Genomic DNA, 26272 nt, shown 5'->3' with positions numbered 1-26272 from the left:
CCGCTGCCTGCATTTCCTACTTTTTTTCAAATGCAAAAACGATGCAATGATCAGGGTCGTTAGCACCTCTTCCAAACTCTTAAGGAAATTCTTTATTCTCTCCATTCATTGTCGCTCCTGCCGTTGCAACTGCTGCTTCTTCTCACCTTCGGCTTTAATCCTGCGGGGAATAAATAGATTTGAATCCATATTTTTGCATTCGCAAACTGGATTTAGACGGATGGCTCTAAAAAAAAAAAGAAATATCAAGGCATGCATCTGCATTAAATAAAGTAAATCAGCGTTAAAAATCTTACAAAGTAACATGCATGGACACTGATTTGTAGCAACTTAACAAATCCTCCGCATGCACAATCTAACATTTTTAAGGATAAAGTAGTTAAAGAATTTAAAGGAAGAGTCCATGAACTTAGCTGTCGTCGTTTCGTTTTGCAGCTGCCAGCAGACTTCGCATTTGCAAAGTTAAAAGGTTCTGGTTGTTTTTACGCGGCCACATTAAAGCGCATCAGATCTTTCAATCACGGAGGCCAATTACACCCCCCACCCCCACTCCTCCCTCCCTCTCTCCCTCTGCCGCCGTTAAACGGTCTATGACGGACGAACGCAGAAATCAGCGGAAAGCAGCACTGCTGATGTCCCATTGTTGACAAATCCATGAAACAACTCCAGTTTGCATGGTTTAACAGTGAGGAGAGGAAGGTGGAGGGGAGGAGAAGCGGAGAGAGGGAGCGTGTGTCGTCACTGAACCACGTGTCCAGCGCTGATAGTATATCTTATACTGGAAAAAGTAATCTATCAGACGCTCCTGTTAGAAGCTCCGGCCTTTAAAAGCAGCATGTGTCATCGCGACTTGGCTCTCCAAATATCACTCGTTTAGGAATTACGCGCACCGAAAAGGGACGTCGGCGCGCAAAAGTCGGGCTTTCTCCAAACAACTTTGGGGCTAAACGTACCACTTCGCGGGCCCGCTCACTTATTGAGTGGGAAATATTTGTAGAAGTTGAAATATCTTGTTGGCAGGACAGGTTGGCTCCCGATTCAGTCATATTTAGATTTTGGAAGACATCCGATCTCTTCACAAGGACGACCAGACGTCCAACAGACTCACCGTGGCGTGCGCACTAACAGCGCTGGTCTCACCTACACAGCAACACCCGGCTTGACGCTTGTTTTGGCTCCGGTAGAGTTGTTTTTATATAAAAGTGCGAGTAAGCCGTGAGATGACCCTTTCTGGAGGCAGTGAACGAGCCAGTGACATGTCCGGCCAAACTGTACTCACAGCGGAGGACGTGGATATCGACGTGGTTGGTGAAGGCGACGACGAGGGCATGGAGAGGGTGGACAGCGACTGCGACAGCCCGGGAGGAGGCATCTTGCACGATCTCCGAGGAGAAACAGGAGACGATGACTTGGAGGATGAGATCGAGGTTGAAAAGGAGGAGATGAGGTCTGGTGGAGGGAGTCCGTGCTGTGAGAGCTCGGGGGAGGGAGAGCCGGGTACTGGGAAGGGAGAGGGTCACGACCAGAGCGCAGCGGCAGGAGGTGGGATCCAGAAGCCAAAAAGCAGTCTGGTAAAACCGCCTTATTCATATATCGCTCTTATTACAATGGCTATCCTCCAGAGCCCACAGAAAAAACTTACTCTCAGTGGGATCTGTGAGTTCATCAGCAACCGCTTCCCGTATTACCGGGAGAAGTTCCCGGCTTGGCAAAACTCCATCCGCCACAACTTGTCTCTCAATGACTGCTTCGTAAAAATCCCCCGGGAACCTGGCAACCCTGGAAAGGGCAACTACTGGACCTTGGACCCCGCTTCGGAGGACATGTTTGACAACGGCAGTTTCCTTAGAAGAAGGAAACGGTTCAAGAGAGTTCAGCCGGATGTGCTCAGGGATCAGACTGCGCTCATGATGCAAAGTTTCGGGGCGTACAGCCTCGGAGGGCCCTACGGGAGACACTACGGAATTCATCCAGCTTACTCCCATCCAGCTGCTTTGCCATACCCGTATATTCCCCCTGTGGGTCCCATGCTGCCCCCGGGGGTACCGCTATTGCCCTCAGCGGAGCTGAACAGAAAAGCTTTCAATTCTCAGCTCAGTCCGAGCCTTCAACTTCAGCTCAACAATCTAAGCACGGCGTCCCTGATAAAATCAGAGCCATCAAACAGACCGTCTTTCAGTATAGAGAATATCATCGGAGTCTCTAGTGCTTCCTCGTCTTCACCGGGCGCCGCTCAGGCTTTCCTGCGGCCTCCCGTGACTGTTCAGTCGGCCCTGCTGAGCGCGCAGTCTCTCTCTCTGACCCGGACCTCAGCCGCTATCGCTCCCATCCTCAGCGTACCTTCAAATATTATTTCTGGACACGTTTTACCATCGGCGGCGGCGGTGTCCAAATGGCCTTCACAGTGACTTCAAAAAGAGAGAAAAAAAAGAAACTCTTATTTTTATATAGAGACGTTATCACTGGGAAGTGTGAAGAGCACAAATCAATAGGCAGCACTGGACTGTAAACTTATGTAAAGACTGTTGAAATACAGAGAAAAAAAGGAAGACATTTCTGTACAGGTAACATTTGTAAATATTTGTAAAGATCAGAATGATTTTACCTGTTTGACTTTTATTTGTCTTTTTTTCTTTTATTCCAGTTTGAGATCTGTGATATTAATTTACAATTTCTTTTTGTATTGGAAGCTCAACAATTTGGTTCCTTTTTTTATAGGAAACACAAAAAGCTCTGAAAATAGACTGTTTATAAAAATAAATATATGTAATTCTGTGTAGCTATATTGTGTTGTAAACTGAATTTATTTGTAAATAAAAAGACAAAACATTTTTAAAAATCTATTTTGATTGTTATGTTCCATACAAGTAGCCAAAATACACCAAAGAAGACATAGGCTAAAGTTATTTTGACAAACAAATGCTAAAAAGTATTGAAATAATTTAGTCTCACCTTAATTTTAGGCTACTAATAATTTTTAATATTACCAGATTCGAAAAGAATATAGGGTACATGTTTTAAATAAATAGACTTTATAATTATTTTTTCATTAATTAATATTATTGCAGTTAGATAATGCAATTGCTTGATGGGAAATATATTTTTTTTTAATGTATATTTTCACAGCACCGCCGACATTCATTAATTATATTCATTAGTCGATTAAATTACCTGTATTTCAGCTTTAAGTCTGAGGTACGAAAACATGGTATCTGAAAAAAAAAAAAAAAAAAAACTGATTTAAAACTATGTTTTAAATTTTGCCGCATAAAAATAGGTTTTTATCTCTTATATAAAAGGCACGAATGTCCCGAGATTTTATGCCTTGATTATTTACACTTTTTTAAATATCAACTTTAATTTTTATTTTATAGAAAAATACTCTCAGTTGTATCGAATTTTCGAAGTAAAAGAAACTTCTGGAAAATCTTTGAACATTTATGTGGCAACAAAACGTCGACATCGTGTTTTCCTGTTTTCTATTGATGATGATGGGGGTCGTGGTTAAGCCGCATTTTAATTTACCATCACCTCACTGCTGTATCGTTTTACATGCTATTCTGCAGCTTGGCAACTATAAAGGTAACAGTTTCGCAGTTGTGTCTGGCTAATCACTTTTACACAAACAGCAAATGGCGAGTGTGTGTGAAAGTGTGTGAGAGGGGTTTTAGGCGCTATATTTATCTGATCCCCATGGGAAAGAGAAAGGACCGCTCTCTCTGCCTCAATTCACTCTTAGACATCGAAGAAGGTGCTGATGATGCAAAAAGCTACTCCGGTGTTACCGTGGCATTTTTTACTAACTTAATTCATTTTGATTATTGAGCTATTATTGCTGAAGCTACTAATAATCTTAGCGAGTTGTGCATGCAATACTATTAATTGTTTTTATTAATAGTTATTCGCAAATGTTTCTTGCTTGCACACCAGTGGAGATCAGCGTTTGTAAATTTTAAACGTAAAATAAGAAAGAATATCAATTTTGACATTTCTACATGATCTTACAGTTCATTCCACATTTTAATTGTTTATATAATTCGATCAATAATTCATGAATGTGTGAGTATGTACACCTTTACTCACCCAGAACAAAAACGTTTCAAATATTTTTGAAAGAGACATTCAGGCACCTGTTGGGGTTAGTTTTAGAATTCATTAATTCAAAATAGTTTTGATAATAGGTGAATGTGCACAAATAAATAGGCTAGATGGGAAGTAAAATGATTAAACATTCTCAGATTTGATAACGCATGAAATCACAACAACAGCAAAAGTCAAGCTTTTCAGTTACAGCCAGCAGCTTTTTTAATATCTGATTTAAAGACTCTTGTAGGAAGTTCAGCCTCCATACAGGCATATTAAGAAAAAGTGGGACACGGGGAAATAATGTTTACAGTATAAGCATAGACTTTCTTTGTGATGCTGGACCGATGATGCTGCAGGGTGACAAGATTTTAGCCGCTAGGAGGCGTTGGTTGACACCTCCGGCTTTCCGTCGGGGGATCAAAAGAAATATGTCGAAAAACATTTACTGAAGAATAAATATTTTTAAAAAGGAGTTAACATCTTTCTATTGTCAATTTATTAATTATAAATCTGAAAACAAAACTGTGTTTCTTTACCTAATACGATCAGAGAGCCCTAAACACTTGATATTTTGTGTTTAGTCAATATGGATGCAAAATCGGTATAGTCTGCAGTTTAGTTTATCTGAAAGACGGTGATGTGTGAAAGGGGTGAATGTTTCATCTCAATACCATATTAATTAAAGGTTCCCCTTCGCTTTAGTTACTACTTTAAGGTTCTGATTGGCCTTATTAGATCAGGAAAAGAAATTTTGTATTTATTTCCAATTATTCTAATTCAAGGTTTCTGTTGCACACAATTTTCATAAGTAAGCATAACAATTAATTGAATTACTGATCAAAAATAGTACCGATAAAGGCTACTGACGTCCAAGGTGATATTTTAGCGTCTTGTATCAGTTGTCCTGCGTTTGATCCGAGCTAGGATTTTAATTTGTTACTGGAAACTTTATCACGATCAAACGCCTTTAAAATTAAATGATCATGTTCTTGTTTTTTTTAACTGCCTGGACGAATGGTAAAGCAGTGAGCGAATGTTTGAGTCACGCGGGCGTACAACACAGATGCGCGCGATAACAACCGATAGAGCTGCACGTGCTGGACTTGCACTCATTTATGTGTAAAAAACTTATAAAAGATATCCAAGCATCTGATTGGTAGAAATCTAATTTAATTAAAATGGAAATTTTCATTCAAATTCTTATTAAATTAATCGCCTACTTTACTTCAAAGTCAGTCAATGGAATTTTAGGGGGTAATTGCTAAATGTAAGAAGAAGGCAGTTTAGCTTTTATATTCTAAATGTTTGTTTACATCTGTCTTGTGTGAATGATAATATATGACACGTGAACAGTGGAGCAGATAGGACTATATGTTCTGGATTCTGTGTTAGACCTTTTCATAAAACTAAAACTAAGTAAGGAAATATCCCATAATAGTAGTTTGTACATTTATTAAACCACAAGTAAACAATTCTACTGTAGACAGTGCTGCTACAGTACGGCTCATCAGTGACTCTTTCTTATATTGCATCACAATTATAAGCAATCACTTCTGCCAAATACGATCTGAAAGTTAAAATTGACCTTCAATTTAGTTTACATTTAGTTTTGACCAACCATATCAGCTATCAGCATTTTGTTAGTCCATTAGAGTTAATTGTTTGGTTTATCATATGAAGATGAATGGACCTGTTGTGTATACTTCAAGGTCATGAACTATATGAACTGTAACCTTTGGATCAGAGGAGGTATGTTCAATGTCACTGAGTAAGACTGGATGAAAACAGTGTTGTGCTTTGAAACCTCTGGGGAACAGCTTGGGCTTTCAAAGCCTCAGAGTTAAAAATCTTTTAAATGCAGAAGATTGGATTCTCCAAACAATTAATTGATGAGGCAATTAAGAAATGGCAGGACTTCTTTGTCATCAGAATTCATAAATTATGCATTCTAACCTGTAGACTTTGAAAGTCGTCATAGAAGAAAAAAACAAGCAGCTAGACCCAGACCTCATGCTAAACCACAAGCCCTCTCTTGGACAGAGAACACAGACAGTAAATGTAGGTACAGCAGTTACTGAATATTTAAAAAGGCATAGAGATGAAGCAATAAATGACAAAGTAAAGCTGGTGTGGTCGGGCATTAATAACTAATGTGTAGCAGTGAGTTATAGGCTGCTGCCTTTGTAATGAAAGTGTCATTGCAAATCAGCAGTTGTCCGAGGTTATTATTATTTATGCATAATTGATGGCAGAACCACAAGGAACATGTCTCACCCAACAAATCCCAACACCTTGGGAACAAAGATGACGATGTCAACAGAAGAAAAGGTCACAGAGGAGACAATGGCCTTGGGCTGAGATTTACATTGTGAGAGTAAGACGTACCCGCATCGTTGTACAGAGATCTACAACTAGTTAGGATTCACAGGGGACTGTTGGCCTTTCATTGCTGATTATACCTCACGGATGGTGTTGATGTGTGTCAATGTAACTTGCCATAAAGTATACAGATGAGATAAAGTAAACTGTTTCCAAATCTGAGATACAGCTGCTATTTGTGTGGAGATTTAATGATAAATTTGTATAGCCTATTGCTAATGTGGCATAAAAATATTTGATTTCACAGGACTTCTAACTTATTAAAATGTTTAGTTATATGCTCCATATGTACTGGTTGCATTAAATAGTTCCATTTGTTTTGGTTTAATATTCTTGTGTTTTTTTAATGTTTATTTCTAACACTTTGCATATTTAAAATATGCTGCATCATTGTATTCATCAACAATTTAAGGCATGTTGTACATAAATAAATATACCTTTACTAAAAATACCAAAAAGCAGACACATAGGCCTGCTTAATCAGAGATTTACTGAGGTGAAAGTGATCAAGTATTTTAAGTAATGAGGCCATATTGGAATAGATTCACTATAAGTTATTTCCAACCTGTAAACTCAACACCAGCTGCAAAAAATGTGTTAATAAATTATTATAATTCATAAATTATGGCCAATATTCGTCTATTAATATTAAATTGAACTTTAATTCACATTAGCCCAATCATTCTTAGTTTGCCATATATCTTATTTGAATCCATGATGCATTCAAAAGATCTGGGTTTTTATGCGACTTTGTGCTCGTTGTAACTACAAACCAGTGCCGGTGGTTTTCGTATCACAAGACATTTCACATTAATCTAAAACCACTTTATAGTCTGTTTACCAAATATGTGTGGAAACATATTTGAGAGCGTTTTCATTGTATCGTTATTTAAACAGCCGTTTCATAAAAGCAAAAGATACTTTTAATTTTTCCGTTGACATGAAACGCCTCATGGCTCCAACCAGAAACGCAACAACCTACTGACCAATGAGCATGTGAAACGAAGCCTTGGTGGGTGACGTACACAGGAAATGCAAAAGAAGTTCAAAATCGTCTCAATGAGCTGATTTTTGTGGTTTGTTTCTGATTCAAACGCTTTTTTTACCGGTCAGAATTATGCATACGTGGAGTCTTGTATCAATTTGCGTTTTACTTGGTGTTGTTGTGAGATGGGGAGTTTCGTTAAATTCATATTCAGGTAGGAAGCGTGCGGAACTGCACGTCATTATGCTACACCATCAGTCCTCTTTGCTGATTATTTGCAACTCCTTTAATTTTCCAAAAAGTGTTAATAGATACCATTCTAACGCGTATCAAAGCGTGCTTCTACCTGCTATTCCACTCACTGGCTTAACATACTGCTGAGAAACTGGTTTTCTGCTTTCATTCGTGTAACAGCTTAGAGTTCATTATACTGACAGCTGAATGGTATCCCCCCAGGGGCGGGGAAACCTCCCATGTTTGGCGACTATGAAGCCCAGAGGCACTGGCAAGAAGTAACCTACAACCTCCCACTTCAGGAATGGTCAGTCTGATATGATTTTGGTGATCACTCACTGGAAAGTACTGCTGAAACACGATTTAATTCAAGATCCATTTGACAAAGCAAGACTCCTACAAACAAATGCCGTCATGGATTTTTGTAGTTGTGAGAATATGCAACAAAAAACGATAAGAACCAATTTATGAAACCCTATAATCAACATTATCTACCTCTAAAGTCTGGTTTCCTCCGTGTAATGAGACTTCCACTGTTTCATTTTAAACATACCTTTTACTCCTCCAGGTACTTCAACACCACTGACAATGATTTGAACTACTGGGGTCTTGACTACCCTCCTCTTACTGCCTACCACAGCTGGCTCTGTGGTTATATGTACGTCATTTTGTTTCTCTAGCAAAATTTATTTATGTGCAATGTGAAATTTTATCTTGGCAAGGGACAAAGACGAGTATAATGAAAGGTCGGTTCAGCACAGATTACAACCCACTTAAATAAAACTGTTGAGATTTAATGTTGTCAGATTAGAAAGAGTACAGTGCTGTACATAAATATGCAAATTATTATATTTACAATGCATTTGAGTGTTTTTGAACAAAAAAGTAAGTATTAGCAATTAAAGAAAAAAACACATAACTAAAAAATGTCATTATTTGCAGAGCCAAGAATCTAAACCCTGAATGGGTGGAGCTTCACAAATCCAGAGGTTATGAGGGTCCAATGCACAAGTTGTTCATGAGAACGACAGGTATGGTAATTATGGCAAATATATATGTGTGTATATTAAATCATGATGTTATGGTTTTTCATTAAAACCCTAATTAAGAGATGTCCTCTTACAGGGATTTATTTAGTAATATTTATAGTTTTTAGGTTTGTTCTTGTTTTCTATTGTTTCTAAAGTTTTTTTTTTGTTTTTTCCCCCTTTTTTAATAAATGTTTGCATTCTTCTTTTCAAGCTTCCAGAAAGGTACTAATGATGATATTGCTTAGTAACTTTGGTTTTTCTGTTTCAGTCTTGATAGCAGATGTGTTGATATTCATTCCTGCAGTGGTTTTGTACTGCTTATACCTGACTGATGGATCCTCTAAGAAAAGGGTAAGAAGCATGTTCAGTTTGACATCTAACAGTTTCCAACTAAGACCCAAATTCCACCTCAGTTTAATAATAATAATAATGGATTAGATTTATATTACGTTTTATTGCTGACGGCACTCAAAGCTCCTATGTTGGATCCATAACTCATCCACTTCTCATTCATACTTGGTGATGATAAGCTACATGTGTTGCTACAGCTGCCCTGGGGCAGACTAACAGAAATGTGGCAGCCAATGTGCTCAAACAAAACATTCATACTCATTCATTAACCAGCAATGCAGATACTGGAGGCAAGGAGGGTGAAGTGTCTTGCCCAAGGACACAATGACAGAAGATAAACTTCCAACCTTCCGGTCACTGGACAACCTGCTCTACCACCTGAGCCACTGCCGCCCCAAACCCACATTTGCATGACCAACCTTGTTATAACAGATTTAAATACTGCCTATCCAAAATAGGGATGTCTTGATTGCACATTGCTTATTTATATTACATTTCCAAGAATTTATAAAAGCTTGCATCTTTTCAATACCAGTTTGAATGACCCACCCCAGTTCTGTACATACTTTATCTTACATACTCTATAATATATTTTGTCTAAAGTCAATAAATATTGTACATTATTCACATCCACATTGAGAAGCATCAAGCACAAGAATCAATTAACTGAAATTACTTCTCTGAGATAATTTTGTGTTTTCTTTTCTTTTCAGGTTTCCACACTCTTGTGTATTCTTCTTTACCCTGGGCTAATTCTCATTGACCATGGCCATTTCCAGTATCCTTCATGTACTTATGTAGTTCTTCTAAAAATCAGTTGCGGTATTATTATCAAATTTATATGTAATTTGGTAAACAACTCTGCTGCAGCATAACTTGCTATAGTATACCATGTAAATGTTTTTTGTGTAGATATATTTCTACAAGCCTTTTGTAGAAATGTTTGTTGAATTCTTAAGCTTGAAAAGCTGAAATTTTAGTATTTGGCCCAGTTATGTGGCAAAAACAGTCTTCTAAATGGTGTCAATGGGGGAACGTGTGAATGCCAAGTATTTGTCACCTTGCAGCAACCTTATAAATAGTTGTTCAGTTCGGAATTGTGTTTGCCCACATTGCATACTTAAACGTGAAATTATTCTTTAGAGATTGTTGGAAAAAGATGTGCTGATTTCAGACGCAGTTATGGTATTTAATTTATAGTGTCTACTTTGTTTCTGTCATATCATGATACAATAACAAAATTGGTTGTTAAAAAGTCATAAAATGTCCACGAGTTTTCCCCTACCTCTGGTTTTTTACACATTATTAAATACAGCCATTGAAAAAGTAACTGGTATAAACCTTGACAGTTTCAGGTATAATGGAGTGAGTCTGGGCTTTACCCTGTGGGGAGTTCTGGGTCTGGGTCTGGGCTGGGATGCAATGGGCTCCATGGCTTTCTCCCTGGCTCTCAACTACAAGCAGATGGAGCTGTACCATGCTCTGCCCTTCTTCTGCTACTTATTGGGGAAGTGTCTCAAAGCTGGCCTGGCAGGACGTGGGTAAGCAGTTTTACTTTTTATTTTTGTATTGTCTTCTATGTTATGCGTCTCTTATTTCTCCCGTCATAGTTTTACATGCATTCATCCTTGACATTGATGTCATGGTGATATAAGACTTTTGAGCAAAAGGATTGTCCAACATATACCCATCAGTAGCTATAGATTACTTTGGGCTTTATTAGCAGAGAGGGAATTTGTAAATATAAAAGGTGTAAAGTAGACTGAAACTTAGATCAGTCGCTGCAAGAAGTTGCAGTCAGGTTTGTGTAATCTCAGTCAACATAATGACCAACACACGGTACTCGAAGAAAATCCAAGAAGCTCAGTAAAGATCTGGGAAATAGAGTAATCAATTTAAAGCAGTGAAATATCTCTTCTGGAGCATTTTCCAAAATCATCAGTCCTAATCAATGTTCAAAATTCTTGCTATTCTCAGCAAAGACAGTTCAAGAGATGGACTTAAAAGCCTGTGTCCCTGCTTCATATTAAATATTCTCAAGATTAGCTAGTTTACAGCTAATAACATCTTAGATGGAGAATGTTAAGGCACGATACAACAAACATTTAAGCTACAGTGACCACACATTTGTTCTTGTTTTGTTCAATCATTTGTCTTGCTTCTGAGGGCCACCCCCATAAGCCAACCTACAAAATGACAACTCCATTTCTGTAACATCATAATTACTCATAATAATATTTGTCAGTTACATTGTTTTGTCACTGGATGAATGTGCCAGCTTCATGCTCACGCTTGTAAAGTCAATCTGTAAGTGAGCAGTGTCCTCATGAGAGTCACAGAATGACTGAGGTAATCAGATTGGATGCTGTTACCAGTGTGTCCAGTGTCTGTTTATCTAGTAACAATGTACCAAGGGCATTTAGTAGCAAATGGAGAGCTGGATTAGGCCCCGGGGGGAGATATGTCCAGATGACACTCTCACCATGCCCAAACTCCTCAGCTATGCATGTGTGTGCAACTTAACCAGCAGCTTCATAGTTACAGCTGATAAGATACCCTGACCTACACTGAAGACTTTCAGCTGATGCATGGCTTTCACTGCATTCCCCAGTACAAGGGTCAAATCCCAAATTTAGGACTTTAAGACAGTACACTCTAATTGTCTGAAAACATCTCATCAGAAACTGACATGTATAAGCTATAGGCTTCATTTTCACATTTGTATTTAGGTAACAATTATTAAATATGTTTTTATTTATAGTATAACTTACTTCCCGTGCCAATATATTGCTTGTGTGTTCTTGTGTAGGCTTTTTCTGTTGGTGAGGATTGGTGCAACGGTGGTGGTGACTTTTGCCCTCTGCTGGTTGCCCTTCCTGTCTGACCCCAGCCAGGCCGTGCAGGTGATCAGGAGGATCTTTCCCGTGGCCCGTGGCCTGTTTGAGGTACATTACAGATTTTTAAATCAAAACTCTGCCAGAAAACCACATCAGAGAGACTTCTTATTCCTTTTTATCAAGCGTATATCATGAAAATATCCTGTCATGCAAATATATAAAAACTTTCATATTGCAATTTCACTTAGTCCTTTAAAAGCTCATTTTATTTTAATTATTACCAAGAAATGTGAAGCTGCAGTACTCTAATCGGTTTCCATAAATTTGTAGATTTATAATCGGTCCCTCATAATTTCATCATATCATAGAATACCGGATCTATCAGTCAGTTCATTTGTCATTAATTAATTGCTTTTTAATGCCCATGTGTTTTTGGCAAGCTCCAGTTGTACCATATGTAATATTATGTGGCTGCAAAAGACACTGAAAAATAATTCTTAACTGGGATCCACTTTAAAAAAACAATGTTTAATATCTAGGATTTCACAGTGGAAGGAGTTTTTGTGTATTCCTGTCTATGAAAGATCTGTAGGGAGTCACTTTTTTCCAAGGAGTGACATTTGAGTTTAAAGTCTCATTTTATGGTTTTCAACAATTTATAGCATGAAGCTGTGACAGATGCTGTTATTGACGTCACACACTGCCCACAAGACACTCCTCGTTCTCTACACACTGTTCCTTACTCACAGCATAGTGAGTACTCGTCCACCCCTCAGTGGTTAGCCGTCTGGAAACAGATACCCTGCTGGATCAAAGAAAACAGTGGAATAAAATGGTGAAAGGTCAGGAGATCAGTTTCACCCTATCTCTGGAAGGTGTTGGGGTCCATGATGTACAGTAGTAGGATACAAATAAATCTCATTAATTTACGACCGTCTTGTTTTCAGCACTTCATTGCACAACCATATGGACTGATGAGTTGAGCTAGTGATACACTTTAAGGCATATCAGAGCACATCCAACAACTGTTGCCTGTTACTGAACAATTTTCTGGAAAAGTGTGCAAAGACTGTTTAATATATAAATTTTTTGCACTGTGGGTGGTCAGTTATAGACCGATCATTGGAATATGATGCTAATAAAAAAATAAAGTATTAGTAATTATCAAGAAATCTTGAAACATCTCCACAGTGTTGAAAGCTGTCATGGAAGAAGCAGAGGTAAAGTAACAGTGTGTTTCTGCTTGAATGTGTGAGTGACAGCTCAGAGACCAAGCTTTGGAGCTTCTATTTCTGAAACCTTGTAACCCTGAAACTTCTTGTCCCAGAGGTGGCACTCGCCACAGGGTGTCATGGATCTGAGAACTAATTAAAAATTCTACCAGGGGAGCGGATGGCAGCGCGCACTAAGGCAGTATTTGTTCAGGGAAATTATTCAAACATAATACACAGGGTGTGGGAGATACTATACTCCGCTATGACGACAGCATGGAAGGCTTCTTGGGCAAATAGTCCTCAGCTGAAATTGTGCATGTAAGCAAACGCTTTGGACAAGGGGACAGGGTGAGAGGGGGTGGTGGGGAAGAAGAGGGCTGCTGACTGGTGGTCCTGGCAGCTTCTGGGAGGGAGCTGTTGTAAGTTTACCCACTGAGCTGCATTCTGCCGTCTCACATTGCTGCCTGCTCACAAAAATGGCACCAAATGCTTCTCCCTGTGAAATTCCATTCTGGCTTCTAGGTGAAGGAGCCGCACTGCCTTACATTTGCCGATGGGCAACCCCCTCCCTTGTTGGAGTGTTGCCTTCAGGTGGCGTCTAGCAACATTCTCATAGTGGTTATTTGGAGTGAGGAAAGTAAAGAGGAAAGAGAAAAGGATGGGGGCTGAGATAACACAACACTGGACAGTCCAGTGCTGCTGACTAGGCTGCCATTAGGGTCTACACAGCTGTGCAGTGAGCAGCTGTAGCAGAGAGAGAGAGGCCAGAAATAGATTTTCTAGATGGGGTCACACATGAAACATCCACAGAGGAAACATAAAGCTGATCTAGACAAGTGTGATGTGTGATATCATGGGCACACTGGTGGCTTTGGTCTTAATATATAAAGTGATCCCTGCACAACCGCTTAAGCACTCGACCTCCTCATTTGATCTCAGCTGTTATTAAAGTTGCAGCATGCAGTATTCTGCATACCATCTGTGAGCTTTGAAAAGCAAAATACAGCTGACATGGTTTAACATGAAAGATTAAGTTTTCTATGATGACTGTAGTTTATTTTGATGAATGAAAGTGCAATATTATGAAGACATAGCTGTGATTTTAGTTGAGAAAAATGACATTATCTGGATTTTGGTTCCCAGATTTAAGAATTTCCTGCTTTCCTTTTACAAGATTGAATTGTAATATAAATTGTTTCAACTAATTCAGTGAACAGTATTAATACGTTACCTTTCAGTAACGTCATCTTGCTTTCCAGTTGGCCCAAGCATCAAGCACAAAGGGATTCTTTTATACTTGAGAAGAGCAGCTCTGCATAAAGATCTTGGTGTTTTTAAATACTGCAGTCATCTTCATGTACCACTGCCAAATAAAATGAACTTCCAGAGCTGACAGCAGGTTTTAGGGTTTGTTTCATCCCACCTTCAAGAAGGTCCAACTTTCTAATTCCTAATGATAAGAGCTGAAATCAGCACCCATTTTCCATTCTGTTGGGCTTGACTTTAAATTGTGTTTTGGATCCATAAGATATCTAGAGCACGCTCATTAATTTGATTTACTGCTCATTAGTCTCTCCAAACCCTGAAAAATAAATCTGTCCTGAGGTAGCCAGATCTTGATGCTCTTATTTAACAGATGTGCTCAAACTTTGGCCGAACTTTCCATCTTCTCATCATCACTTCTCAGTCAAGTGCTACTGTAGAAAATGCATGTTTATTAACAATCTCTGTGTGTGTTTGTGTGTGTGAATAGGATAAGGTGGCCAACACATGGTGCAGTCTGAACACCCTGATAAAGATCAGATCCATTCTGTCAGGCGACTCTCAGCTCTACCTCAGGTAATCATTTTGTTATCAAGTTTAGTCTATTCTTTCCTGTTATTCATTTATTATTTTTCTCCTTTTCTGCATGATGCTGTCTTTCTTTTTCACTGTTGTACACTGAGTCAAAATAAGAACATCCGGTAAGGACAGGTCTTGTGAGGAAATTCTGAACGTGAACTTATTTTAGTTTTTGAAAACACAACAGCAAATCATTAAATTGTCATATTGAGAAAAATGTGAATTAATCTGGCAGCAAAAAAATAACAATAATACTTCTCATGGATTTATAGGATGAGCTGATAGAGTGAATGAAAGAGAAAATTCAGTTTCTCCAATGATCATGCAGTTGCAGTAAAAAAAAACAAACAAAAAAACTCAAAGCAGCAGTTGTGCCATGGTGGACCCTGCTTAAATAACCCAGCTCGCTAAATTTAGGAGCCCTATGTTCACAGCATGGACACGTTTCTGCCAGACTGTTAAGTCCAGGGATCAAGTTGGACTTCTTTTACTGTAGTGTATTTCAAACAAATAAAAAACGCTCTTGTGTTTCTGGCGCATGGATTGCTAAATGCTTTAGTGTGGGTGTACAGTGTACAATCAGCTGTGAAAAGTGATCCACGTCCTTCCAAGCCACAAAACCCTGCCCTATGCACAACACACTCATAGCACACTCATCATGCATGCAGCCCATACCCATTTACTGGTCCCTCTTTAATTTTTTTTTTCTCAGACTCTTAATATAGCTTTTGCTGTTTCTAAGTCACCTTTCCTTTTTGCAGCACAAACACACTGAAGCCCTCTCACACAGCAAGCTCCTGACATGCTACACATATTCACCAATAAATAGACAGTCTCGTGCCTCAACCCTCAGTAGGTGACAATTGAGGGGTTAAACTAATGCCTGGTAACCTTAAAAAGAGTTATTGTTTGTTCAGTTCCCACACAGAGAGGGATCTTAACTGGGGCATCTAAAACAGAATGACATGGGTTCAGGTTTGATTTTATTGACTGATGATGAAAAATCTTGCTTTGTTTATAATATTATAAGTCAGTATAAGTTTTCCCATGTTGAAATGTCAGGATGATATAAAGATTTAAAAGTGAAATGCAAACGGGTTTTGCTCAGTTTTCCCATCTTTTGCAGTCTCTTAATTTTCTGTTTTCATTTGTTTCAGTTTTGCCTTCACTCTTTTGGCAGTTCTACCATCTTCTGTCAGACTGCTGACAAGGCCCACCTTTTGGCACTTTAAACTGGCTTTGGTGAGTGTTTTTTTTTTGGGCACCCATCATGTGTCAAAACAGATGTTTTCTGACCAAGATTAGTCCAGTTTTGCAGTCAGACACGTTTTGAGCCAAAGATTTAGCTTTTGATACACTGGGTGAAAAACAAACAAAAAAAAAATATCCAAACATGTTTTATGTTTTCTTTTGTACCCAGTTTTTCTTTTCCTTCCCTTGTAAATATTTGGTTGACAAGTGTGGCTCTTTCACTAACTCTTTGCTCTTAGGTCAATTCATCTCTGGCCTTTTTTCTCTTCTCCTATCAAGTCCACGAGAAGTCCATCCTGCTGGCTACACTGTAAGTTCAAGTAGATAGTAGGTAATAACTCCTTAAGGTTTATCTCTCTGCATGACGAATGCCCTACATCAGAAATATTCATCATTATAGATTTCATTTCTACTCACAAAGGAGCCATTTGGCTTGTCCCCACGGCAACTTTTCAAGTTATGCTTTGCAGATGGTTGATGATTTGAATATGTGAGCACTTTATAACAGTGACGTCACCCCCCCTGCTGTTCTTTTAGAGCTGCAAAGTAAAAGTTCTATTTAAGTCCAGACTTGCTAACGGAGAGGTTATTCACCCCTGTCATCGCACGCAGTGCTGCACAGACAGAGGCCATTGTCATGATATGCACTGTGGTATGTGAAAGTTGGGTCATATTTAACTGGGTAAATACAGCGCTTTCACACATGCTCATAAAGACGTGCATGTGTGTGGCTCATTACTTTTTTTTCTTCCGTATGTATAAAGCTGCAGGAAGAGATTGAAGCCCGGGATAGACTTGACAGCAAGGGATTTGGTTCCTAGATCTGGGCTCATCTATTAATCTAGATTAGGGTAGATTGTTGCTTTATTAACTATTGAGTTATATCTCCCACCTGTCCTCCTAAATCAATCAGTAATGCATGTCCAGGGATTAGGAAAGAATGGTAGGCGGCAGCTTGGGGTGTTGTTTGCGCAGGATCAATTATTGGGCTGTAACAGGATCGCCGAAGAGCACTGCCTGTAATTACGGGCTCGGGGACTGATGGAAAGTGCCCCTCTCAAAGCAGAGTATAGAACTAGCATTGATGCCAGCAGCCTGGCCAAATTAACACTGGGCTTATACACAAACGTGCACAGACACACACACATTTGATTCTTTAACTTCCAGAAAAAATATTTTTGGTCCTAATATTAAAGTTGATAACTAAGCCTGGGTTTACAGTCATGTATGTCAGGGGCTGTCAGAAAAAGTATAAACTGACAGTCTTGTAACATTTTACATAAATCCAACATGACTTAATTTCTAGTCTGGGTGTAAAATTGAGCTTAATATTGCTCACTGAGGAATGTGTTTAAGAATGACTTTATCCAACTTTTTTTTTTTTTTTTTCAGGCCAGTTTGTCTCCTCCTAAGTGACCTCCCATTTATGAGTATTTGGTTCCTGCAGGCTTCTACATTCAGGTGAGAACACTGCCTGATCCGAACAGTAGACCACAAACTCAACACCAAAGGTTGAAGAGATAAAAGCAGGCTAAAAATCGCTTTTTATTGTTGTTTAAGTCAAAGCTTCCGTAACTTTTCAGCACAGAGTCTAAGTTTGTTTGTGCGTCAACCCTTTTCATGACTATTTTTTGCAGTTGTCACGCAGGAAACAAATAGTCATTCTTGGCGTTAACCTTTAGTTAACCACTTTAGTTGTGATGCTATTAGATTTATTTACTGCAGTTGGAACAATGGTTTGTTTACTATGAATGATTGTGAGCATGAACAAATCAGTTTAAGAAAATCCAACTTTATCATTAGACAAGAAAACAGAACACGTTTGATTTTCTCTAGTTTAAAGCACAAGACTCTTTTTATTAAATTTTTTTTCAAACTGGCATTACCCTCCAAGGCATGACGCACAATAACATAATTAAAACAAGAAATGAATAGACAAACAAACAAATAAATAAAAGCCACACAAATTAAAGTTGATATGCAACAGTAAGTCATTAAAGACTGCTGACCATTGCATAAGTCTACAAAAGATCCCATCTTGTACAACCCTTTAAAAAAAAATTGGGACACTGTGTACAGATTGAGGGACAGCCATTCTAGTCTGATGTAGGGTTCCAGCTATATAGCTATATGACAGCTTCACTGTCATATTTTGCACCTTTATATACAGTACCTTTCAGAATTGATGGTGCCTCTCCAGATGCAAAAGATACCATTTCTATTGACACTAATGCACCTTCATACCATCAAAGATGCAGATTTTTTTTATTATTATTATTTTCATGCTTCTGGTCACAGAACATTTCCATTTTGACTCAGTCCAATCAAACAAGCATTGGCCCAGAGAAAATGGGATTTCTGTAATCACATATGGCTCCTTCTTTGCATGACAGAACTTTAACCTGCATTTAGGGATGTCACTGCAAACTTTGCTCACGGACAAAGATTTCTGGAAACATCTACCCATCTTCCATATATATATATATATATATATATATATATATATATATATATATATATATATATATACATATATATATATATATATGTATGTTAGGACTGTCAAATGATTAAAATTAAATAATCAGATTAATCACAGCTTACAAATTAATCATAATTAATTATGATTAATCACCATTCGCGACTATGCCTGAAATCTGTCCATTTTTATTGTATCAACAGAGGGAGCCAAAGCTTGCTTGGGTTTTTCTTTGCATTTTTACATTAGATGATCACTTTAGTTGTAATAAGCAGATCATTATTACATAAAATACATTACATAAAATAAAATATATCTCCTATGTGCCAACCTTTCCTGGCCAGTACCCCTGCCTGGCCCCCATCAAAACTTTTCTAGATCCGCCCCTGCATAGCTGAACTACTTTGGTAGAGAAGGGTTCTGCTCTGATTTGTATTTTAAAGCCTGTTCATAATTTTTTTCATCACATTTATGGCCCATAAATGATCAGACCTGTGTCTCCAACATCACACAGCAGCAATGATTTAGAGAAGATGGCTCCTTGCTTCTTTTGCTGTTTCACCAGATATCTGAACCCGATCTATCTTTATAGATGTGTTCATGGCTGTCTGATGACTAGTAGATTTTACAGCTGTGTCACTAGCAAACCTCATTAATACTGAAAAGTTATATAAAATAAAGACAAGCAATATCTAACTAAAATAGACTGTTATCAACATTTTTCATTCTTCAGCTTCACGTGACAGTGACATGAGTCTGATTGACATGAGTCTGATAGATGTAGCTTACTATTGGTGTGAGCAATGTACCACTAGTTTCCTTCTTTGAGAAATGTTGGTGCAATCAAATGAGCTGATATTTTTCATAAAAAATATTACTGTTACTAACGTTTGAGTTTTTTGTGTTTTATTATAAATAGAATATTAGCAAATGAGATTTTAAATTTGTTGCACTAGCTGTATTTACATTGTACAACCTGTCCCAGTGCTTTGGAAATGTAGTTCCACATTGCATTTTATTTGACCAAAGTAATTGTAATCTTTGTGGTTACATGGTCTTTTATCTTTGAAGGTTTAGTCAGTTTCCAGTGTCTCATAACAATTTTGGACCTGTGGTCAACAAACCCATTAAAACAAACAAAAAAAAAAAAAGCCATTTTGATACATCCTGGGTTTTTGGAATTTTTAGACATTGAACAGGACTCAATGGAATTATGAAATTTTATCAGTCATTTGGGAAAATGTGATTTCTTTGCTGTTGAATGTAGAAGTAATACAATTTTCGTTTTTCACAACAAAGATTCAAATATATGAAGTAAAATATTTAAATTTAGTACATGGAGAGGTTTTGTGACTGCTGCCTTACACGGTCTGATATCACCTGTCATATACTGTTAAGTAGCTAATATTAGTTAGCAGAATTAAGCTTAAGAATTGATACCACTTTTATTTGTGGGCACAGTGTAAAGCAGAAGTTACAAACTCTTCGAGATGTCCTGCTGGTACATAAAGCTTACACATAAATCTTGCTACTACCAGCTATTAAATGACAAAAAAACCTCAAAAATAATCCCTAAAACTCTACATCATTTGGGTTGAGCTGAGCACCATCAATGGAAAAAAACAAGTAGTGCTGCAAATGCTGCATCTAACTTTAACCAGCTGTTGTTAAATTCTTCCGGCAGCACTAATTGTTGTGTGTGTGGTTTAGTATAAGGATATCTGCGGATTACACTGCATAGTCTGCGTGCCTGCTGTCTAAGTGTGTTGTGTAGGGACAGGAGGTCATTCTGTAGCCGCTTCCCTGTACAGTCTGACTCGGACTGTCACATTATCTGCAGCCTCCATAGACATTGTCATTTAAAAAAAATACATCTTTTGTTTGCATAATTGACTGAATGAATGTTCGAGCAATGTCCATTCTACGGGTGAATGAAACCAGTTTGCTTAAATAAAGGACGTATGTATTTATAAAATGTTAAACATTTATCTAGTGAATGGGACTTTTTTTTGTTTGAGTAAGTAGTTTGCTGTGAGGGGAACGGTTTTCATAAGTGGGGGTGTTGTGTGATTTTACTATGAGTCAACTGTTGTTCTTGGTCGTGTCCCTCTGCTAAACTAAGAAAAGCTTTGCATGAGTGTCACAGTTATACTCTCCTCAGGGGATGAACCACTCGCACAAGTCAGCAGGATAAAAAATGTCTTGTTTTCTTTTGCTCTTCTCTCAACAAACATGACACTGAACTAAACTGTGTACTGTTGAAAATATGTTAAAAAGCCTTTTATGCATGTGTTCTCAAACAGCAGTGTTATGCTACTGATTTATTTTTATTACATGCCCTGAATCATAAAAATGATGCTGTGCATTATATTTTGTATAGCAAATCTCTTAGCCGATCATTGTACAATTTAACAAGAATACTGAAATGCCAAACTCGATAAAAATGGCATAATTCTAAATTGTAAATGCATTATTTGTTCTGACCCTCTGCAGCATGCTGCCTCTGTTCCTGAAGGATGGCCTGTTGATGCCCTATGTTGTGACCTCAGTGGCCTTCCTGTTCCTCACTGTCTACCTCCTGTCTGCACTGGATCACTGCTCAGAGGACGAGTTGAGACTGAGCAACTACAACAAGCTGTTTTTCTTTCTCCCCAGATTGGAGCTGGCCTGTATAGTGAGATGGAAGGTAAGTGCAGCAGCAAAACTTCTATTTTAACCGCAGAAACTTTTCCACAGAGACAGTCCTGGTCCTTGAACCCCTGCATATAAACTGCAGGGACCAGGGGCTAAAAATGTACCAGGGACTTATTTTACTCCAAAAAGGGACTGGTAAGGAGGTAAAACTGTATCTGATGTTTTCAAGGTGCAAGGATGCAGCATCTTTTTCTGTCTCTGTCATGTCACAGTGAGTCTTTACCAAAGTCTACAGAAGAAACAAAATTCCTCCTTTTCACTGCAGCTTCACTGCTGTGATGGTTAACTGTATTTCAGAGCTAATCAGCAGAATAATCTGTCTCATCTACCCTTTACTTCAGGGCTTCTATTCACCAGAATGACATTAGGAACCAGCAGCAGCAATAGGGATCCCTACCTGGGTCACCAACATCACATGTGTCTAGAGTTAGTTCTGGCTCCTAATGATGCTGATTTATTTATAATATATTGTTTTTAATAATAATTATTAATAACTAATATTAGGTGGTAAGAGGAGTTTCAAAGCACCATGGGTCCTTGTTTCAGTCTCAAAGAGGCCTGTATCAAAACATTAGTTCTGTTTATGGATGTGCTTACATCTTGTGGTGGTAGCATAGCTGTTATGTGAAGGGTGCTGATTTCAAGATCCCAGGTTACCCTGTATTTTTCAAAGTGGCACTAGACCTAAACTGCAGCTGTGTCAGAAGATATACTCAACTGTATAAATAAATATCATGTGCTGCTGTAAGCTGTGTAAGCTGTCCGAGGATGAACGCCGCTGCCAGCCAAAGAATTATTTATCACTTATTCAAGTTTCCACAGCGTCTGAAGTGGCTTCACTGCCAGCCCCTTAGCGACAGGGGCACCGGTAGGGTGTCAGAGATTAAGAGAAGGTGTCTTTTTATAGCGCGTGTCATTAACACAGGTTTGCCTAGATATATTTATTTACACAAGCAGCATAAATAACGAGTCCCGGTGATGGTGATAAGGTTTCATGGGTTTTAGGTGGCAGGATGGGTGTGGGCACGAGGTGTTTCCTCCATCATACCCGCAGACTTATCTTCGGGGTCATAAAGCACAAACAGGCACACAAATGATCTCACTCTTACTATCGCATCTGTTAGTAACTCAATAACACGATTAAAAAATTGTAACATGGGCCAAAACATTTTAATTGGTAGTAATATGATATTGCAAGGCTGACTCGTTTCTTTATAGCATCTCTGAAATGACCATTCTGATGTCAGTGATAAATTTTCTATAGGCTTCGACAGCTTTCCTTTTCTTTCTTTATTTCTTTCTGTTAAATCATTCACTGATTTAAAATTATGGTTACAATGAAAATGAAAGGAAAAGTCAACAGTTTGTTCATAGTCTGAAGTGCTTAGCTTTTTAATTGTTTTACTAAATGAAGTCCCTGAAGCAGAATATAAAGTTAATCATCATAAAAGTGGTTTTGGCAAAGAGAAGTCCACATAAAGAACTGTGGGGCACTGGGGTTGTTTGCAGTTGAATAGTATAGCAAGGTCCAACTTTTTAAGCCTCTTTTCACCTTCCTCACCTGTTTTGACACTAATGTTACAGACCTAAAAACATTAAAAATACTAATGATAACATTATAACGATTTAAATACTAATAAAAATTCAGACTAAGATGTTTCATCCCCTCTGTCAGGTCCAACATTATATGTTAATTTAGCAAAAAAAAACTAATTTGAAAATAAAAATAATAAAATAATACTAAAAGATCAAGAGGAGCCTTATATCCATCAAGCTTCTCTTGGCAAAGCAAATTTGTTCAGCACAACACGGCAACCAGACCATCGTTCTGTTTACTATGATGTTGGACAGGACAGGTTAAAAAACACAAAAAACAAAAACTGGAGATGTTTTCAAACAGAGGCCTTTCTGTGTGGAGTTTGCATGTTCTCCCCATGTATGCGTGGGTTCTCTCCAGATGCTCCGGCTTCCTCCCACCATTCAAAGACAAGCATGTTTCGGTGAATTGGTTACTCTAAATTCTCCCTGGGAGTGAGCGTGAATGGTTGTTTGTGTCTCTGTGTTGACACTGCGATGGACTGGTGATCTGTTCAGGGTGCACCCTGATTCTTGGATGGAAAGAAAATGTAAACTGTGTTCTTAGACCTGAAAAAGGCCTAAGATGGTGCCAAAATTATATAAACATTGCAACAGTTTCATTTTCTGAAATGTAACAATTTGTTAACTTATTGTTTCTGTCAAATAAATAAAAAACTTGATTGATAATTTAATAATTTGGCAATGTAATCCTAACTCAAGGTATGATTACCAGTGCTTTGCAAAGACTTCAGTCATTCCTATATTCTGATGTTACTGAACTTGCGTACTAGATCACATTGTTACAGCAAAGAAAACTGCATCTGTTCATATTTTCTTAATTCAACTATTGTCTTTATCTGTTATAGTTCTACATCAGCATTGCAGCCATGGCTGGTTTCAGCATCCTGAGTGTAGTTGTGGACCCCCCACCACATCTACCCGACTTGTTTCCTGTGTTGGTTTCTACGACTGCTTTCCTGCACTTCTTGGGAACATTTGTACATTTCAACATTGTTCAGTTCAGTGGGCCAACTAGCAGAAAGAGCCATAAGAAAAATAACTAAGATGTGTTTTTACTCCAGCTAAGTCTGTAGAGTATGTTTGATCTTATAGCTGATGTTTTGTATCAAAAACAGAATTGTGAAAGTGCTTGTTAAAGGAATCTTTAAAATGCTTAATCAGTGGAAATGTGAATTCAAATGAAAGAAAGAGAAATTGTAGGGACCAACAAATATTGTGCAATTCCAACATGGTTTTTCTTTGTTATTGAAACTCAAAGTGATTTGAGCTTTGGATCGGGAGCCTTTTAAGTCATGTAAAAAAAAATGTTTCATTTTGCCTGTTTTTGTGCAGGCCATTAATATTTTGTAGTTTTGGCTCATCATAAAGATACATGTAAGCATTGTGCAGCCTACAGATATCCACCTATAGATCACTCTAAACATGTATGCCAATTGCAGGAGGTGGCCATAATGTTCACGCTTGTTATAATGTTATTGTTGGAACCAAAGAGGCTTTAATTTAATTTTGCAGTTACTCTTAAGCCCATATTTGGCATAGGTGAAGGTATTTCTCTTTTATTTTTTTTTTATATCTTCCCTCAGTATATGTGGAGTTGGATACAGCTGTCGGACAGGGCTCAAGTAACAGCGTTGACTGTTTTCTATCCATGCATACTTTCCTTTGTAACGGTTTTTCTACTGTGCGTTTCTATGCATCATTAAAGTTATTTTGTACAAACACAGTTTTTGTGAAAATAAATCACATTTCTCAAATTGAATATCAGTTTTATTGCAACACCATTAAATGATTTGATTGAAAGCAGACTCATATAAATTGTCTACATTAGCCAAATAGTCTGCTAAATCACCTCTGAAGCTCTGGCAGAGACAGAGCCAATAATTGGACAGTGATTATATCTTTCCAAGCTTTTACTCAACATCATTAAACATTCATTATGACTCCTTGATGCTACAAGGGTCCTCTACAAAAGACCTGAACATTTAAAACAAAACCAGTGACAGGAGAGGCCTTAAAAAGATTTGACGGAAGGTGACATATCTGAACATAATGCTATAAAGTTGAAATACAACAGAAAAAGGTACAAGCAATTTCTTTCTGCAGTTAATGACAGGCATAAAAAAATCCATTACAACTATAAATGTTATCAGGTCAGTGAGAGGTGCTTGTGCATCTGGGGCTCTGGGCCAGCAGCCAGTAATGTCCTGCAGGGACAAATAGGAACCCAAGATCTTAACAGTTACTACAATGAAGCACAAACACAGAGGGACACTGAAACACGGCGTGAAAGATGTTTTTTTTATGTTGAAAGATTTCTGAGCTCTTCATTTCAACAAATCACTAGTACACATAGTTGCACTTAATAGAAAGAACTCATAGTTGTAGACTGCCAGCTATATTGAAAACCATTGGTATAGGTGAGAGATTTTCTTGTTTTGTTTTGTTATTGTTATGCTTGTAGGTGGTAAGGGGGTATTCAAAGCATCATGGTCCCTGTATTAGCCTCAAAGAGGACTATATGAAAACATTAGTTTTGTTTATGGGCATGCTTGCTTTGTCCTTCACGTGGCCTCTAAGGGCGATAAAGTGAGAGTTACACGATCCACCTTCGGCAGAAATAGGAAATGTTGCTGTGAACACCAGCTGTTGCTTAGGTCGACTGGGGCAGTGAGAGGCCTTGGCCTTCCCAGGCGCTGCCAAATAAAGAGACTACTGTGTTGTGTAAGACAGTTCTGCCCACACATTTACTTTTCAAAAGGTGTTAAACTACACAGGTGGGGAGGATTGCATAGTTTTAGTCATAAAGGGGATGAGGGTTGCCATCTGAAAGAACATTATTTGCACAGCGTTGCAGCTTTGTGGTTAATGTAGAATCAACATTTGTCAGCTGCCAGACCGAGGTTCCTTTGGAGAGACGGGGTCTAACATGTTAGAGGATTCGCTCCTGCCATTTTAGACACTTCGCATACAAATAAATGACGCCTTCCAAGACATCTCAGCCGCACAACTGACAGCACAGACTTCACATTCATCTCCTGCCTTATTTCCATGGGATCATACGCACAAGAGGTGAAGAGCAATTCCATTAGCTGTCAAGCTGAGATGCCTCGCTAACAAAAATCTGGGGAAAATAAGAGAGGAAAACATGATTGTAACCCCTCTGGCACCAAAATGATATTACACAGACTGCAGACTCTGTCAAGACTGAACGTTTGTGTAAAATGAAGCATATTTTGAATAAACCAAAGCTATCTGTTAACAAAGCAAGATGTACACACACTGTAGCAGGG

General features: G+C 38.3%; 2 protein-coding genes across 2 annotated transcripts; both read left to right on the top strand.

Moving 5' to 3' along the window:
- Positions 1-813: 813 nt before the first annotated feature.
- foxd3 (forkhead box D3) lies at positions 814-2796 on the top strand. Its single transcript, XM_042006575.1, has one exon. It carries the CDS (start codon positions 1221-1223, stop codon positions 2406-2408), a length of 1188 nt encoding a protein of 395 aa, XP_041862509.1. The 5' UTR covers positions 814-1220; the 3' UTR covers positions 2409-2796.
- A 4689-nt stretch (positions 2797-7485) lies between these two features.
- On the top strand, positions 7486-24094 carry alg6 (ALG6 alpha-1,3-glucosyltransferase). The gene is made up of 14 exons (XM_042005285.1): positions 7486-7664; positions 7907-7991; positions 8253-8342; positions 8627-8715; positions 8984-9066; positions 9780-9844; positions 10422-10607; positions 11876-12011; positions 14871-14956; positions 16117-16201; positions 16450-16520; positions 17603-17671; positions 21183-21375; positions 23828-24094. Exons 1-14 carry the CDS (start codon positions 7583-7585, stop codon positions 24023-24025), a joined length of 1518 nt encoding a protein of 505 aa, XP_041861219.1. The 5' UTR covers positions 7486-7582; the 3' UTR covers positions 24026-24094.
- Positions 24095-26272: the final 2178 nt, after the last annotated feature.

The sequence above is a fragment of the Melanotaenia boesemani genome, chromosome 14, assembly GCF_017639745.1.
Source record: "Melanotaenia boesemani isolate fMelBoe1 chromosome 14, fMelBoe1.pri, whole genome shotgun sequence".
NCBI classification, from domain to species: domain Eukaryota; kingdom Metazoa; phylum Chordata; class Actinopteri; order Atheriniformes; family Melanotaeniidae; genus Melanotaenia; species Melanotaenia boesemani.
The sequence above is the reverse complement of the archived record's forward strand: the minus strand, read 5'-3'. Positions and strand labels throughout refer to the sequence as shown.

Excerpts from the sequence above, each read along its gene's own strand:
- foxd3 (XM_042006575.1), top strand. The coding sequence starts at position 1,221 with ATGACCCTTTCTGGAGGCAGTGAACGAGCCAGTGACATGTCCGGCCAA.
- alg6 (XM_042005285.1), top strand. The coding sequence starts at position 7,583 with ATGCATACGTGGAGTCTTGTATCAATTTGCGTTTTACTTGGTGTTGTT. Across the intron at positions 7,665-7,906 it reads TTCGTTAAATTCATATTCAG|GGGCGGGGAAACCTCCCATG; the intron begins GTAGGAAGCGTG and ends GTATCCCCCCAG. Across the intron at positions 8,343-8,626 it reads AGCTGGCTCTGTGGTTATAT|AGCCAAGAATCTAAACCCTG; the intron begins GTACGTCATTTT and ends CATTATTTGCAG.